This window comes from Sceloporus occidentalis, unplaced genomic scaffold (genome assembly GCF_023333645.1).
Source record: "Sceloporus occidentalis isolate IW3139 unplaced genomic scaffold, rSceOcc1.0.p SCAF_92, whole genome shotgun sequence".
Taxonomy (NCBI): domain Eukaryota; kingdom Metazoa; phylum Chordata; class Lepidosauria; order Squamata; family Phrynosomatidae; genus Sceloporus; species Sceloporus occidentalis.
The window spans coordinates 4,014,263-4,030,996 of record NW_028317072.1 but is presented as its reverse complement, the minus strand read 5'-3'; the positions used below and the strand labels follow the sequence as shown (position 1 = coordinate 4,030,996).

Sequence of the window (16,734 nt, the reverse complement as noted above, 5' to 3'; positions counted from 1 at the left end):
TGGTATCCGCAGGGGATTGGTTCCAAGACCCCTTCATGGATATCAAAATTTGTGGATGCTCAAGTCCCATTAAATACAATGGCATAGTATCCTTTATGGTATCCTTTATAAAATAGCAAAATCAAGGTTTGTTTTTTGGAATGTATATATTTTAAAGATATTTTCAAGATGCAGATGCTTGAATCTGTGGATAAAAAAATCTATGGATATGGAGGGCTGACTGTAGTTATAGTTACAGTTCTAATTTCACAGAAATAGTTGCCACTGCATTTAAAATAATTTAATTTACCATTTCTCAAAAGTAGGTATAATAATTACTTTTAGTTAAATTAAAAGCCCATCCAAATGCAGCAGCACAAAGTACTGTATACTGCAAAACAACTTCTGAACCAGGTGATATTCCTCCTCTATCAATTTACTGAGGTTATAGTCCTGCGACAATTAAATTAACAAACAGTACAGCTACACTATAAAAAAGAGTGATTTATTACTGTTGATGTTGTTTGTTTATATAGCATCAATGTATTTACAAGTAAAACAATAACAACAAAACAAAACCCAACAACTGCCAAAGTCTTACCATTTAAATTTTATCTTGTGTTAAGTTACAGTCATAATGTAATGTCATACCTTTATGTTTAGAAGAAAGGATCTAGGTATATGTAACTTTTTATTTGTTGCAAGTTACTTTCAAGCTCTGACAGGTTATTCACTGGAAATAAGTGGAAGTCTGTCAAATTGTAATCAAAGCCTCCAAATGTCCTTGGAGACATTAAAAACAAGCAACCATATTTTTTGTTCTTTCTTGCTCACCCTGTAAATCTTAAAGTTTAAGATTAGTCTCCAGTTCTAATACTGGCAGGTATTTACAAGAGACAGATGAGGTAAAGGAGCCATCTGGTGGTGAAGCCATGAATGTGCCAACACATAAGGTATAATGCAGACAGGGAGAAGACTTTATTGATGACCAGCCACAGCTTTGAAGGCATGGGTTCACACAAGTTCACATTTCAATGACAAAACCATCACGAAATAGAGGATCAATATTGTTTATTCCTCACAATATTAGTGCACTGCAAAACAACAATGATAAATAATAATAACTGAGTCTGAAACAGAAGAGGGAAATACCACTGGGCATCCACTGGGGTTTGGTTCCAGGATCTGCTGTGGACACCAAATTCCACGGATGCTCAAATCCCACTAAATAATGTGTTGTAGTGAAATGGTTTCCATTACATAAAATAGCAAAATCTAGGCTTGCTTTTTGGAATTTATATACATTTTAACATATTTTCAAGCCATGGATGGTTTAATCTGTGGATAAGGAATCCATAGATACGAAGTACCAATTGTACTGTACTCTATTTATGAGACATAGTTATAACAAGAATTACAGCTGGCTACTCCTTGGTTCCTGGTATCAAATGAATATTGCAGTTTCATAGTCAAAAAGGATTTGAAGACCTTCCTTTTCGGCAATGCATTCCCCGACTAGAGCCCTATGTACCTCCTTCCCTCTCACTGGCAAAAGGACTAGCTAACTCGGGGCTTTATGGTTATGTTTCTGGTAATTGTTTTTAATGATGTGTCTTCCTTTTTAATATGTCTTGTTTGGTGTCTGCTTTGTATTTTAAAATGTTGTAAACCGCCCTGATCTGAGGAAGGGCGGTATAGAAATAAAATTTTTATTTATTATTATTTATAGTCACATCAGCACCCACGCACACTGTGCCATATGAAGTGCCCTTTCTTGGGCACATGGGGGAGAAGGTCAAGCATTTCAGGCTCAATGCACACAATCAAGCTTGTCCAATTTATTAATTTTAGCATTGTGACCACATTTTGATGACTTATTACTGATAAGCTTCACACAAACACAAAGTAGCAACTATATTCCAGTCATAATTTTAAAAACAAAACAAAACAAGAAAGCCTTGAAGAGCACAAGATCTGCCCTTGCCCCCACCATCCTCCAACCTTTCTCAAAGCAGAGAGGCTTTCTATGCAATGGGAAGCTCTTCTCTTAAGGGTCAGTTACAACATAATGTTATCCAGTTCTTTTGGCCTCCAGCTTGCATAAAACATTGCGCATCAAAGAACCAAGCCATGCATTTTTCAGGAGCTACACCTGAAGAGCTCCTGCTAAATTTTTAAACAATATAAGCTCTATTATCAAGCACATAGAAGAGCACTAATACATCTAAATGTTTTGCATGATCTTGATCTTTCATGCTCAATGAAGAGCTGATTTTTTATACAGATGTACTTCAGTACTTAACAAAGAATGTTCTTTCACAAAGGCTTTTTACTTCCCCCATCCTCCATTTTCTTCCTTGTGACTAGTTAGAAGGTTTTTTTTAGTAGCACCAGCATTGGGAGAATGGTGAAGGAGGGCTGGAGAAACACAAACTGTTGGTGCCAGGTTGCAGTAGCATGTCTGCAATGAACAAGGCAACACACAAAGCTTGAGCCAGGAAAGAATGTTGTTGTTGTTGATAATTGCCCTCATGTCGATGCTGACATGGCGACCCTGTGGTTGAGACATCTCCAAGACCTCTGTCCTCCACTGCTCTGCTCAGATCCTGTAGTTTCATGGCTGTGACCTCCATGATTGAATTAATCTCATGATGTGGCCAAAGTATGACAACCTCAGATTGGTCATCTTGGCTACGATTCTGCTGTCTTATTAAAGCCACGTGTGCCTGATGACAACAGGCAAAGGAAAGGTCAACTGCCTCCAGAATCCCTCACTGATCATGTGTGAACAACAAAACAGAGAGTAAAGAGGAGGCCACATAAACCTGCCTCCCCAGCTTGTTAAATAATTATATAATAATCATAATCATAATAATATAAATTAAATTAAATGGGTAGATCTATAAGTTTGGTCACCAAAACAAAAATCATAAAGTTGAAGCTGGTAAAAGACAAAGTTCTCCCTGGATGCATTCTTTTGGGGGGCCTTCAAGTAGAGGGTTCAAAATGGTCACCCTGCCCCATCCCACACACTCTTGCAATTCTTACCAGACCTGGCTGTTTCACTTCATCTGTGCATATTGTTTAGTTCTGAATAAAAAGTTTGTCTTCTTCTTTGTTCTTTTGGTAGGGTTGGAACCTATCCCTAGTCTTTCAATGTCATTTTTGCCTCTGGTAGCAAATGAACACATCTGCTTTGTTCACTGAGGTATATCTGTATGCCATAACTATCCTGAGATTATCGTAGGTATGTGGGTGTCCATGCAAAGAATAAACATCTTATTTTGACTGGTAGTACTGTACTGAGAAAATGCACCTGCTGTTAAGCATAAATGAGGAGCCTGGTGATATCAAAGCTATGGTTATCTTCATTCTAAGACTGCAAGGCCAAAACCACACTGAGTACCAGGCCAGCAGATTGGAAAGACTCCAGAGTTATGCCACAGGACTGTGGAAAGTATGGAGGAGCCAGCCTATTAGCAGGTTCAGGGGGCAGGACTGTTTCCGAGCATCAGACCAGGAGTGTCACAGACTAGGGAATCACTTGCCTAAGGTCTGGGTGAGCTGTGCTACCAAAGAGCCCCAAGAGACCTGAGAGCTTTAGATTTTCCTGCTTGTACTCGGTGTCAACATCTAGGTTTTCCAGTTTGTACTGGATATAAAGTCCATTACAAAGCTTGTTTGTACTGGATATTAACATACTGGGTATCAATGTCTAAGGCCTAAAGCCCTTACATTTTCCTGTTTTTACTGGGTATCAATATCTGGGTTTTCTTGTTTGTACTGAGTATCAATGTCTAGGTTTTCCTCTTTGTACTAGGTATCAATACTAAGGCCTAAGAGCCTTAGAGTTTCCAGTTTGTACTGGATATCAACTGCTAGTCTTCTCAGTATTTTTAGAATAGTCTTTTTTGCATTGGTTCTTAGGTGTAAAACAGCAATTCAGAGAAGCTTCTCTGTTGCTTTCTATTTTTACGAGTTTATCGCATTCAGGAATAAACTGATTTACTGCTGCCGTTTTCAATCCTAATTCGAGATGCATCTGGGTATTACCACATGGAAAATGCCACCAACTGGCTACATCCTGCCTAAAACCCAGCTAAAATCCACACTCAGCTGGAGAATTTGCAAAGTCAGGAAGCTCCTGACTTTGTAAATTGGCCAGCCGAGCACAGCTTCTAGCTGGGTTTTAGGCGGAATCCAGCTGAGCAGTGGCTTCGGGGGAATTTTCCACATGATAATACCCGGCTGCATCCCGAATTAGGATTGAAAACAGCAGTGATAAAACAGTTTATTCTTGAATGTGATAAACTCCTTAATTCCATTTACATCTTTCAATAGAGCTCTTTTATAGAGCTCAGGGTGCCTCTATAAGCAGCCACCCAACAAACATACTTCAGTATGTTTAATAGTCATGTCAAAATTAGGATTTTCAGCCGGCATAACTTGGATAGCATTGCTGAACTTTCTAAAATCCTTCCAAAGAGAAGTATCTTTCACATCTGGCCTTCTATCCTGCATATTGAGTCAAACTCAGAGAATATGACTGAGCCAAGGTTACTCAATAAGTTTTATTGTGCAAATTGCAATCCAGCACTCTAATCATTAAACCTCATTGCCTTATTTTTTCTTGGCCTTCAGAAGTACCTCAGCCATCCATGTGGACAATTTTGGATTTTGCAGTATTTTGGATTATGGAATTCCAGATAAGGGATACTCAAACTGAAATATTTTGTAGTCTCATCTTCTTACCTAGAGATAGGCAACTAATTACCATTGAAAGATAAAGCTATAAGGAGCATCTCCAGTTTTGTTATTTGGATTAGGTGTCACTTTGTATATCAAAGTATGGATATATATTAAATACATTACCATTCTTAATTAGAGGTAGCAAATACTGCAGGAATCTTATCTATCTTATTAAATCTGGTTTATCAGCAGAGATGATGGATAGATTTAGCAACTGGAGATGTGGACCATACCCATCAGGGCTGAACACTGAACTGCTTTCTCTGGCTAACATAGAGCCAAAGGAAAAGAGAATGGGCTTTTTACTGACCAGTGACTTTGGATTTCTTTGTGACAGTAGCCTACTCTTGCTGACTGAGTGGGAGCTTCTAGAATGAATTACCAACCTGCTATCCCTGTATTTCACTAGACATGTTTCACAAGGACCTTTAGTTTCTGAATCTCCACTCATCAAATGCCAATGGTGCAGAGATTCTCGAGTCTAATCCTGTATTAGATCCTTTTCCAATCAACTAGTGGAAGAATCTAACCAATGGCACTAGGTGAAGAAAAAACAGAATTATCAGACACCACCACCTGTGAATGGCTCCATGCTCATAGTCCTTCATATTCTTGCAAAAAGTACACACTCTGATGAGTCCACACAGACTCGAGCCAATCTACAGGTCCTCTGACCCCACACTTCTTTCTTCACTGTGTGACAAGGAAAATCCCACAAGAGAAATAGAGGAGTCAAAAACATGAAAACGTCAATTGATGTCTGGAAGCAAGCATTCCTTCCCAGTTATGTCTGCTGAGCTGGAAAGGGCCACACATGTGAACTCCACCCAGGTGCTTCTAGGGCAGCAGGCACTGCCACCAGGAAGCTGGAAGGCACATAGCCCCTCTGTCCATTCACCTCCACCAGGCTCCACTCTTTGCTCCCCTTCTTATCATGTGGTTCCAGCACAGTCACCGGCTGCCCTGCCTGCAAGGTGACTTCATGACTGCTCCGGGCAGTAAATGTGTATGCAGCTATTATCTAAGGAAAGGGGAGAGAGAGAGAGAGAGAGAGAGAGAGAGAGAGAGAGAGAGAGATGCAATTATAGTTCAGCTCAATGAAAAGTAAAGAAACAGGAATGGTGACCCAACCTGCGGTAACCCATGATACCCTCCTGACTCTTTTTAGAGAAATATTCCCCAATTAGATTAAGATACTTGATAGCCTATAATTTTGACTATTTAATTTCTTATTTTAAATAATTTTATTGAATATTTATGATTGTAATTGAATGTTTTAACTGTTTTTATACTGTATTATGACGTTTGTCACAGTTTTACCTGATGTGAGCCGCTTTGATCTCAAGGAAAAGCGGTATATAAATAAACAGTTTATTATTATTATTATTATTATTATTATTATATTTTGTTATCTTTGCCAAGAAAGCAAATGGTTTCTCCTCCATTCAGCTAGACTGGTTGCTGAATTCAACACTGGTGGCTGGACAGTATCCCTTACAGTACCTGAGGACAGCAAGTGTCTCAGTGCAGGATCTCCAACTGAAGCATCCCCAGCAGGTAGGTGTCTAACCTCTTTTGGAAAATATCCACAGGAGACTCCACCACCTCTCTAAGCAATTGATTTCATTGCTGAACATCTGTTACTAACAAGAAAATCCTTCTCATGTTCAGTCGTAATTTACTGTCCTGTAATTTCAGACTATTAGACCTGGTCTTATTCTCTGGAGCAGCAGAGAACAGGCCTGTCCCCTCCTCTCCTTGACAGCCCTTGAAGTATTTAAACAAGATAATCATGCCACCCTTCAGTTTTCTTTTCACCAAGTGGAACATTCTCAGCTCCTTCAATCTTCTCTTGTATGTTTTGTTCTCCATACTCTTTGTCACCATTGTTAACCTTCTCTGAACCTGCTCCAACTTGTCTATATACTTCTTAAAATGAAGCATCCCGTACTGAACACAGTACTCCAGAAGAGGCCTGACCAGTGAAGAATATAGGGGGGCTATTACTTCCTTTATGCATAATTTCAGATGGAGGCACTATTTGTGTGGATGATGAAAATATGAGAATGTATCCAACATAGGAATTTGAGTGTGCAAACATTAACAACCTTAAGGGAGTTCAACAACATTAGGGAGTTCTTTGCATTTGAGAATAAAGGTATTTCCATACTGTTAGTCACTTGACATCACTCTGCTTTAGTTTCCATTGTGAATTTGCCCTTTGCTTACCTATACTTGACGTCCTCTCACATCTACCCAACGTTTCTTTCTCTGCAGTAGAACATGGCTCAGTACTGTGGCAATGTAACTGGCTGTTACAAAATTATGCTGCCAATGGTTAGACCTTACTTGACAAGATCATCTTTTTTATAAAATGTCCAGACATTCACTTAGGAGGAATGCACATGTTTGCATGTTGAAATGACCCTGCTGAAATACTAAGCTGCAGGACAACAAATGAAATATCATCATGTTCCACTCCCAACCATAAACTGACTGCATGTATCTGTTCCACCGTGTACCGCAAAAAATAAAGAAAATAACATTCATTGCTGAAGGGGTTCTTTTCTACTCACACGTAAAGCTGGAGTATTAAAATTTACTGACGGACTAGGAGTTGGAGGCAAGTTGTACAAATGATGTAACTTCTCAGCACCATCACTGTCAGCCATCACCTGTGATCTGGGCTTTGGATTTGGGACTACATGATATCGTTGCAGTTTTCCAGGGGGGACATAGCCTCGTGGGCCTGCATGATACATGAAACAAACATGACCACATAACTCAAGGAAAGCTATTTCAATGGCTAATCTGCTTCACATTAAGAAGATGAGAGTGCTATGAATAATGTGCCATTTACAGGAGAACTTTGGTGGACAAAATTAAAGGCTTGGTGGCAGCAGCACTCTTGCTACCCAGCAGCTAGTATATGGAGGTCTCCTGATTTGATACTGGAAGGAAGATGTATATCCATCATGACTACAAGGAATTGACAGCGATCCATCTTTCATAACCGTGAAAAGCTTTATGAAATTCATATTTGCTTTAGCTGTAGTTAGTCACTAGTGAAAGTTGAACTAGAATCAGACAAAATATTTTCCAATTCCACTCTTTAAGATCTTGTCTAGTTCTTTCATTGCTGCCCTTCTCATTCCTAGTCTTCTGATTTCTTAACTGCAGTCTTCATTCTGATCAACACTTCATCCAACATATAGGAAGTCTTTATTACAGTCTCCATGGTCATTGTTTTTGTTTTCTTTATGTTCAGCAGTAAGCCTGCCTTTGCACTCTTTGACATTCCTCAGTAATCATTCCAAATCTGTGATGTTTTTCACTAGTACAGTAGTATGGTGTCATCTGTATATCTTAGGTTGTTACTGTTTTTTCCTCCTATCTTCACTCCTCTTTTTTGTAAGTCTAAACCTGCTCTTGTATTTCCTGCATACAAGCTGAACAAGTAGAGTGATAAAATGCAGCCTTACCTGACCCCCTTGCCAATTGGGAAACATTATGTTTCTCCATATTCTGATCTAACAGTATTCTTTTGCCTTCAGTACAGATATCTCATCAAGATTATCAAATGTAGTGCATTCCTATGCCTTTGAGAGCAACCCATTGCTTTTTTGTCTATGCAGTTTTTGCTATAGTCTATAAAACACATGCTGATTTTCTTCAGGAATTCCTTAGTGTGCTCCATTAACCATCATATGTTGGCAATATGGTTCCTAGAGCCTCTTCCTTTCCTGAACCCTGCTTGCACCTTTGGGATTTCTCTCTCCATATGTGATGGTAGTTTCTATTGCAGAATTTTTGAGCATAATTTTGCTTGTGTGGGAAATTAATGCTACAGTCTGATAGTTGCAGCAATCTTTTGTATCTCCTTTTTTGTGAATGGGAATGAATATTGTTCATTTCAAGTCTGTTGGCCACTATTTTGTTTTCCATATTTGTTGGCATATTTTACTTAGCACTAGTGTTGATTCTTTAGAGCTACCATATTTAAAAAACAAAAAAGAAGACACATTTATTGATTACCTGAAACCACAAATGATTATGACAACTCTCACTCTGAATACCCTTACTGTACAAATTTTAGCTCTGAAAAAAGGATATGTCTAGGGAAAGGAAGATGTATGGTAACCATATTTTAATGCCATGTTAGATAACCATGCATACTTGGATGAACACATTTTGTGCATGCATGCCATGTCAACATTCTGTGATAAGTCCCCTAGTTCTTGTCCTAAATATCTACCTGAAGCCAATCAAATAAAAAGTTGATGGTTATATAGTAACCTTCACAGTACCTCCAGTGTCCACCAGCCATCGGTTAGGGTTGCCTTTAGTGTCCTTGTCATGTAACAGTGCCACAATCTGTCCCCTTTGCAGTGTCAAGTCCATGTCTTTGCTGCCGTTGATGTTGCTTGTCACCTGGTATAGCTTGTCTGAGCCATGTTTGTTCATAAGCAAAACGACCTTCCTCTCCTCTGTGGTATTAAGAGACTGTTGAAGAGGCAGAAAGAGAAGTGGGTCAGAAGCATCCTCCTCCTGAAAACCGTGCTACTAAGTGAGTAGACTGGAGGAGGAGTAAGGGTAAACAGTGTACAGCAGCATTCTTTATCCTAGAATAAAATCTTGCAAGCTGTAGAGATTCTGAACTTTAACATTCAGGAAAGTACAGAGACAGGAGGTATCTTTGTGAGGGAAACAAACAACGGGCTTCTCTAAATGAGACAAATATTTAGGAAATTTGTATTATTTGTCGCTGTAATTCTCAGAGTTTTTAAAAATAGCCAAATAATGTTTCCATTGTCCCAGACTATTTTCTGGCAATTCCCAGCACCAACTGCAAAATTTTATTCCTACCATCAAGTGGGTTTCTTTTTAATTCTGAGACACTGCACAACAAAAAAGTATTATTTGCTTTTCTCGCTCTTTCATTTTGTCTTAGAGTTATACAGTAAGCCCTCCATATTCGCAGTCTTCAGACTCATGGTTTTGATTATTTGCAGGGTCAAGGCTGCTAATGCAGGCATTCCTCCTCCCTTTCCCTGCCCAATTTCTCCTTGGAAAGCCCAGGGAGAGATTAGGAGGTGAAGGCAGGAGGTGCCTTGCTGCCCACCCAGATCCTTCCCCTCCCGAATCCTCTCCCTGAGTAGCCCAAGGAGAGGATTGGGGAGGCAAAGGGTCTCGGAGGGCCAAGACACCTCTTGCCTTCTCCTCCCCATCCTCTCCTTAGGATGCCCAAGGAGCTGATAGGAGAGTAGAAGGATTTTGGAGGGTCCAAAACACCTCTTGCATTCTCTTCCCCATCATTTCCCTGGGCTGACAGATGGCCATCCAGCTTCTGTTTAAAAACCTCCAAAGAAGGAAACCCTACCACTCTCCAAGGCAGTGTGTTCCACTGTCAAACAGCTCTTAGGAAGTTCTTCCTATGTTTAGGTGGAATCTCTTTTCTTGTAGTTTGAATCCACTGCTCTGTGTCTTGATCTCTGCAGCAGCAGAGAACAAGCTTACTTCATCCTCAATATGACATCCTTTCAAATACTGCTAGCAGGTCACTTCTTAACCTTTTCCTCTCTAGGCTAAATATACCCATCTCCCTAAGCTACTCCTCATAAAACATAGTTTACAGACCTTTCACCATTTTTGTCACACTCCTCTGGGCATGTTCCAGCTAGTCAATATCCTTGAATTGTGATGCTCAGAACTGGACACAGTATTCCAGGTTAAGTCTGACCAAAGCAGAATGGAGTGGCATTATTACTTCCCTCAATCCATGGCCCATGACAAATATTAATGTTTCAACCAGCCGGCATGCCACTGGGAATACTGGTGGTAAGCCAGTTGTGGTAATGTTAAGGAGCTTAACTGTCTCCAACTTGGTGTTCTCCAGATGTGCTGCACAACAATTCCTATCTTCCCCAGACAATGATCATGCTGGCTGGGGTGATAGGAGTTGTTCTACAAACATATCTGCCATACTAGGAAAGGCTGCTTCAGTTTTACCCCATAGCGTCATACCTGCACAACAGGGCTTGGTGTAACAGTCTCAAATTTCTTGTGGAAGGTGTAGAGTTGACCTTCAGCTTGGCTTAACGTTTCCTTCACCATCTTCCAAAACTCATCTGCAGGAAGATGCCTGTGTGGTAACTGCAAAGAGGAACCATATACAATTAAACAGAGTCCTTTTGGAAACCAGAGAGAGAATATTGTTGAAAACAATAGCAGAAGATAAATATTAGATGTTCATAATTAACTTTTTTTTAAAAAATAAAGATTTTATTTTAATTAAAATGTCCCTTGCATACTCCAGATTACTCCCAGTTTTGAAATATAAAAATTCCCTCTAACCTAAAACATGATCCACAGAGGATATAGAAGTAGACATTTAAAATAAGCTTAATTATTTTTAAACAAATAATTGGAGGGTATGGTTTGCAAAGTGGCCTTTGTGGGTCCACATAAAGCTTGCAAGTTTAACTTTTCCTATCCCTGGCCTTAAGTTATGCTGGTTGGGGAATTCTTGGAGGCTAAGTCCCTCAAAATTAACCTTTTCCAGTGCTAGTATGTTTACACTTGTCCCTCCATATTTGCTAGGATTAGGAGCAGAAGACCCCTGTGAATATGGAAAAACAACAAATAACAAAAACACCATGTTTTTGCCTGAGAGGACACCTCTCTAGGAATCTCTAGGTCTTTCAGTGCAACTCTGGTCAACGTCCGACATACAGTACACTGACCATAGAACTGCACTGGAGGAGCTACAAATGCCTAGTAGAGTATTCTCTCTAGGAATCTCTAGGTCTTTCTGTGCAAATTTTAGTTAAAGTTGACCATAGAGTTGCACTGGAGGACCTAAATATTTCTAGAGAAAACATATTAATGAAATCTGTGAATAATCAAATCTGCAAATATGGAGGTGTGAATGTATTTATTAAAGCAGTAAGAGGTTTTTAGGCCCAGAGCAGAGCTTTCTTGAGTGGTGGGCCCTACAGAATAAATAACTTCTAAGAAATCTGATAGTGCCTATATTTTCCATGGATGGTTGTTTTTTTGGGGGGGAGGGGTGACATAATTTCACATCTCTGAAGATGTACATATTACACAGTGTACATCACCTGTAGCTTGTAGTGGCTTTGTGAATTTCAGGTTTATAGAAAGAGCACCTGTTGGGGTTAATATTATTGCTGTAAGACAGTGCCACTACATTTGATTATCATGACGAGAAATCTGTACTTATGACAAGAGCCTACAGTTAGAACAGAATATGGAGAAGCAGAGTGATTCCCAATTGTCAAAGCAGTCAAACAAGGCTGCATTCTATCAACCTTTTTGTTCAGCTTGTACACAGAAAACATCATACAAAGAGCAGGTTTAGACTCAGAAGAAAGAGGAGTAAAGACAGAAGGAACATCAAAAATCTAAGATATGCAGATGACATCATACTACTAGTGGAAAATCACTGGAACAATTACTAAGGAAAGTTAAAGAAGAAAGTACAAAGGCAGGCTTACTGCTGAGCATAAAGAAAACAAAAAATAGTGACCAAAGAGGTTTTGTATAAATTCATCCTAAATAACGAATAAATCAAAACAAATAAAGAGTTCCCATACTTAGATCAAACATTGACCAGAACAGATACTGCAGTCAAGAAATCAGAAGTCTAGGAATGGGAAGGGCAGCTATGGACCTTATCACATAGGAGGCAAAATGCCCAAATCCCATGAAAAATCTGGGGTTATATCCAGGTAAATCCACAAAAGCAGGATTGTTTTCAGACATGTCAGGATAACTGGGCATTAACCCGACATTAGCCCATGCAGAAAGTGGGCAAAATTGGCTGCTTTATACTTTCAGGAAAATCCCCAAAGTAAAAACTGTCCGATTTTGCTCACTTTCTGCATGGGTTAATGTTGAGTTAATGCTCAATTAGCCCAATGTCATCTGAAAACAATCCCTCTTTTGTGGGATTTTCCTGGATTTAAATCCCGTTTATCCGTGGGATTTGGGCATGCCCCTCCCGTGTGATAAGGTCCTATGAAAGAAGTAGTCAAGATCTTAAAGTGTAAAGATATACAAGTGAGCACTAAAGTCAGAATCATCCAAACCATTGTATTCCACATCACCATGTATGGATGTGAGAGCTCACAGTGAATAAAGCAGACAGAAAGAAAATAAACTCATTTGAGATGCTTTTCTGGAAAAGAACGCTGAGGATATTGTGGATGGCCAAAAATTCAAACAAATGGGTTGTAGAACAGATCATCTGACCTCTTCCTGGAAGCAAAGATGACAAGACTGAAGCTGCCATACTTTGGCCACATCATGAGAAGGCATGACTCACTAGAAAAGACAATAATGCTAGGAAAGGTTGAAGATAGTAGAGAGATGGAGACTGCATGCTAGATGGCTAGACTCTATCAGGGAGGTCACAGGCCTGAACTTAAAGGACCTGAGCAGAACGGTAGAGGATAGGGAGTCTTGGAGATGTCTCATTCCCAGGGTCACTATGAGTTGAGGTTGACTGGAAGACAGTTAACAACAACAAGAATCACCTTACACAATGCAAAAGCAAACAAGTTATTTCATTAATAAACAAAAAACAATGTGCATGCATCTATAGCTGTGTGAGCATAGGAGGTAAATTGCTTGCCATAACCAAATGGAAACAGAAACAGGGAGAAATTATAGATTCTGGCCTGGTAAATAATGAGCAATAAACAAATTGTGAGTGTGATGAGAGGCTTGCACAAGGATCTGAAACTGAATGAGGGTGAGAGAGGGATTCAACATTTGGGGAGCTCTTACAAGTTTTTGAACAATGCTGTTCCAGATAGATTCCTCAATGTTCAGGCAAAATTTTAAATGTATTGAAATGTGTCTTTGATTAGAGAGAGGAAAAACAACTGTCCAAAGAAAAGGCCTATAGCACCTCACAGACAGAATCAGAAGAACAGTTCTAGCTGTTTACTATACTATAGCAGAGTACAAGTCACTGTATGAGGCAGAGAAGATTAGTGAATTCTTTGCCCAGGAACACATCAAACCCTCATGAGGTCTGCAACTAACCACTGGAAGGGGGAAAAGTGTAGGTATTACAACTCGTGAAATCTGATTCCTTTCTCATATGCCCCCTTTTTTTTTTTTTTAGGGTGAAAAGGGACAGGGGTAGTATTTGCTGTTTTCCTGATAGTCTTCAACATATCACAGCAATCCCAAACCTGGATTTCTTGGATGTGCTGGGGTGTGACCAAGAGGTGTAACCTAAAATTGAATAAATATGCTAGCCTTTTCCTCCACACTGGCTTTGTCTTCCAAAACCTGAATGGTGATATGGGTAATTGTGGGCTCCAAAAACAATGGCCATACAACTATACCATCATACAATCCTCCTCATCCACTCTAGTTCTTTACCTGGACAATGGCTTCTTCTGTCTCCTGGAAAACCTGCTTAGCCAGGTCTTTCTGGATGGCCACAAAAGAAACCAGAATACGTCCCAACCACTGCAGGGCCACGCGATTGAAAACAGGGAGCTCAGAAACAAGCAAGGAATTGATGGCAAGATAGGTATTCATGGCATCTTCCTCTTCATATGTTACACTGCCTGTTTCATTCCGCTTTTCCTCCAGCTCCTCATAGTCCAGTTGCTTGTCCAAACGCTTCCTGATCAGTTTCTGAGGACCCTTCAGGGTCTCTGCCAAGTTGCAGAGTGGATGGTACACAAGGTAATCCAGACGTTTCTGCTGTCAAGGAGTAAAGTCAAAGACATTTTTGAAAATGTGGTTTCCTCCACCTTATCAAGTCAGTAGCAGAGCAGAGTTCTTGGAAGCTGAAGCTCAGCAGTATCACATCCCTTCTTGTGTTGCTCAAAATTATGGAGAAACTAGATGTGAAGAGCTTCTGCTTAAAAAGAACAAGGAACTTCTTAAGATTATCTGCAGCAATATATCAGCTTCTGTTCATTAGGCAGCAGAACAACCCAGCCTGAAGGAACCCAGTCCTTACAATATTCTATACAGGTTAAGTCTCTCTTATCTGAAATGATTGGGACCAGAAGTGTTTGGGATTTGGGAGTTTTATGAATTTTGGAATATTTGCATATACATAATGAGATACCTTGGAGATGGGACCCAAGTCTAGACATGACATTCATTTATATTTCATATACAGCTGAACCTCTGTATTCACAGGGGATCCATTCCAGACCTCCCTGTGGATACAAAAATCCACACATGCTCAGGTCCCATTCATTTTAATGTGGTGCAGCATGCCTGCACCTGCTACCATAGTCACATATATGCGCTGCCATTTAACAAAAATAGGGGCTTGCTATCCACAGCTGGTTAAATCCACAGATGACAAGTCCGCCAATAAGGAGAGTGGACTGTATACACGTAGGCGGAAGGTAATTTTATACACAATATTTTTCCATATTTTATTTATAACATTCATAATATACAAATACTTATATTAAAAAAGCTAATAGTCATATTTACACAATAATGATTTGATAACTGACTTAATCTTATGAAGTGCTGTTCTCCGTTAATCATTATTACTTTCCTTCCTTTTGACTCTTAACTTTATAGTCTATTATTTTCAATCTTGAGTATTATATAAAGTCAACCTGACAACAATAATTTTTAATTTTTATCACAGATAATTTTGTGTTGATCTGAATGTTAACTGTTTTAGACTTTCCAAGTGGAAAAGAAGAAAAAAATAATATTCAAAAGATAAATCTGTAGAAGCTAAATACAACTTATCTTGAGTTTACAGTTAATTTAAATATGTCTATTCCCCATATCATAACAAGACACTATATTACCAGTCCCTGCCAGTTCTCCTTCCAGTAAATTGGACCCCATGTTTTTCTGCATCAGTCATACACAATATTTTTAATAATTCTGTGCATGAAACAAAGTTTGTGTACACTAAACCACCAGAAAGCAAAGGTGTCATTATCTCAGCAACCCATGTGGACAATTTAGGATTTTTGGAATATTTCAGATTTCATATTTCTGAATAAGGAAGACTCAACTTGTAGGAATATTTTGCAGAAGGGATGTGCAGCAGCATGTGGCTAAAACCCATATGTGTACCATCCATGTCATATGGGGAACATCAAAGCACCATGTCCACTGCTGTCAGAATTGTTGGTGCAGATGATGGAAATAGCATGAACAGTGGTTTGAGGAGAGACCATTTTGGTGTAGCCTTTGGGAAGTTGCCTCTCCTTGTTTTACAGCACTGCAAAAAGAGAATTGATGCAATCATACCAGAGCCTTCATGCTTGCACATTCAAGTAGATCTCATAGTGTAGCAGGTTCTCACTGGGAAACAAGCACCAACCAATAAGCTACTTGCAGATACAAAGGTTCTGAGGAAGGTAGGAGGCAAGGGAATTGCTTGCACTTTTTCAACACTGTACCTCTCTTACCAGGGGGAAAACTAGAAATAAAAGAGTACTTACAAACTCAGGGAAGACAGTGCTGTGGAGTTTTCCTGCAAGGTGACAATATATCTGGGTAGTCTCTGCTCCTATTTCCAGTTCATTTTCATGTGGTTTAGAACTGAGGAACACCTAAGGGAGAAAGAACTGGACCTGAAGACATTAAAAATGACTCTGGAACATACCCATTGGCAAGAGTTGGATCAGATTCATGTGGGTACTCAGAAGAACACCCCCCCCCCCAAATAAAAAATCCACAGTTGGGCAACAACTTGATAAGGACCAACTAATGTCACTAAATATGAAACAGTGTTAAATAAATGAAGCACCAGGCTCACAAATGAAACATCATTATTCATTATTGATATAATCCATGTTGCTCGTTAAAACCATTAAAGCAGGTCCCTAGTTAAAGCATACCATTTAAATCAGGCAAAGGAGGAGGAAAGCAGTGGGAGGAAAAAGAAGGGAAGGAAAAGAGAGTGGGAAATCAAATTTTAATTGATTTACTACTTGGCATTCTGCCTCTCTAAAACATAGGGCAGCTTAT

General features: G+C 39.5%; 1 protein-coding gene and 1 long non-coding RNA gene across 4 annotated transcripts in view; one reads left to right on the top strand and one right to left on the bottom strand.

Annotated features, from left to right (window-relative positions):
* LOC149284496 (uncharacterized) overlaps positions 1-16,734 on the top strand; it is a 105,094-nt gene that overhangs the window by 67,029 nt on the left and 21,331 nt on the right. Inside the window, exon 2 of the long non-coding RNA XR_016277841.1 lies at positions 6,151-6,285. This is a non-coding gene — a long non-coding RNA (uncharacterized LOC149284496). The remainder of the gene's footprint in view (positions 1-6,150; positions 6,286-16,734) is intronic.
* ARHGEF37 (Rho guanine nucleotide exchange factor 37) overlaps positions 639-16,734 on the bottom strand; it is a 48,224-nt gene continuing 32,128 nt past the window's right edge. For 2 of the 3 annotated variants that reach the window (XM_089496667.1, XM_089496668.1), the window contains exons 8-13: positions 16,206-16,316; positions 14,146-14,475; positions 10,753-10,881; positions 9,036-9,231; positions 7,305-7,477; positions 639-5,749 (exon numbers count right to left, since the gene is read on the bottom strand). In XM_089496667.1, coding sequence (XP_089352793.1) covers positions 5,513-5,749; positions 7,305-7,477; positions 9,036-9,231; positions 10,753-10,881; positions 14,146-14,475; positions 16,206-16,316 — 1,176 coding nt within the window. In that variant the 3' untranslated portion in view covers positions 639-5,512. The remainder of the gene's footprint in view (positions 5,750-7,304; positions 7,478-9,035; positions 9,232-10,752; positions 10,882-14,145; positions 14,476-16,205; positions 16,317-16,734) is intronic. The other variant, XM_089496669.1, reaches the window with a different exon arrangement.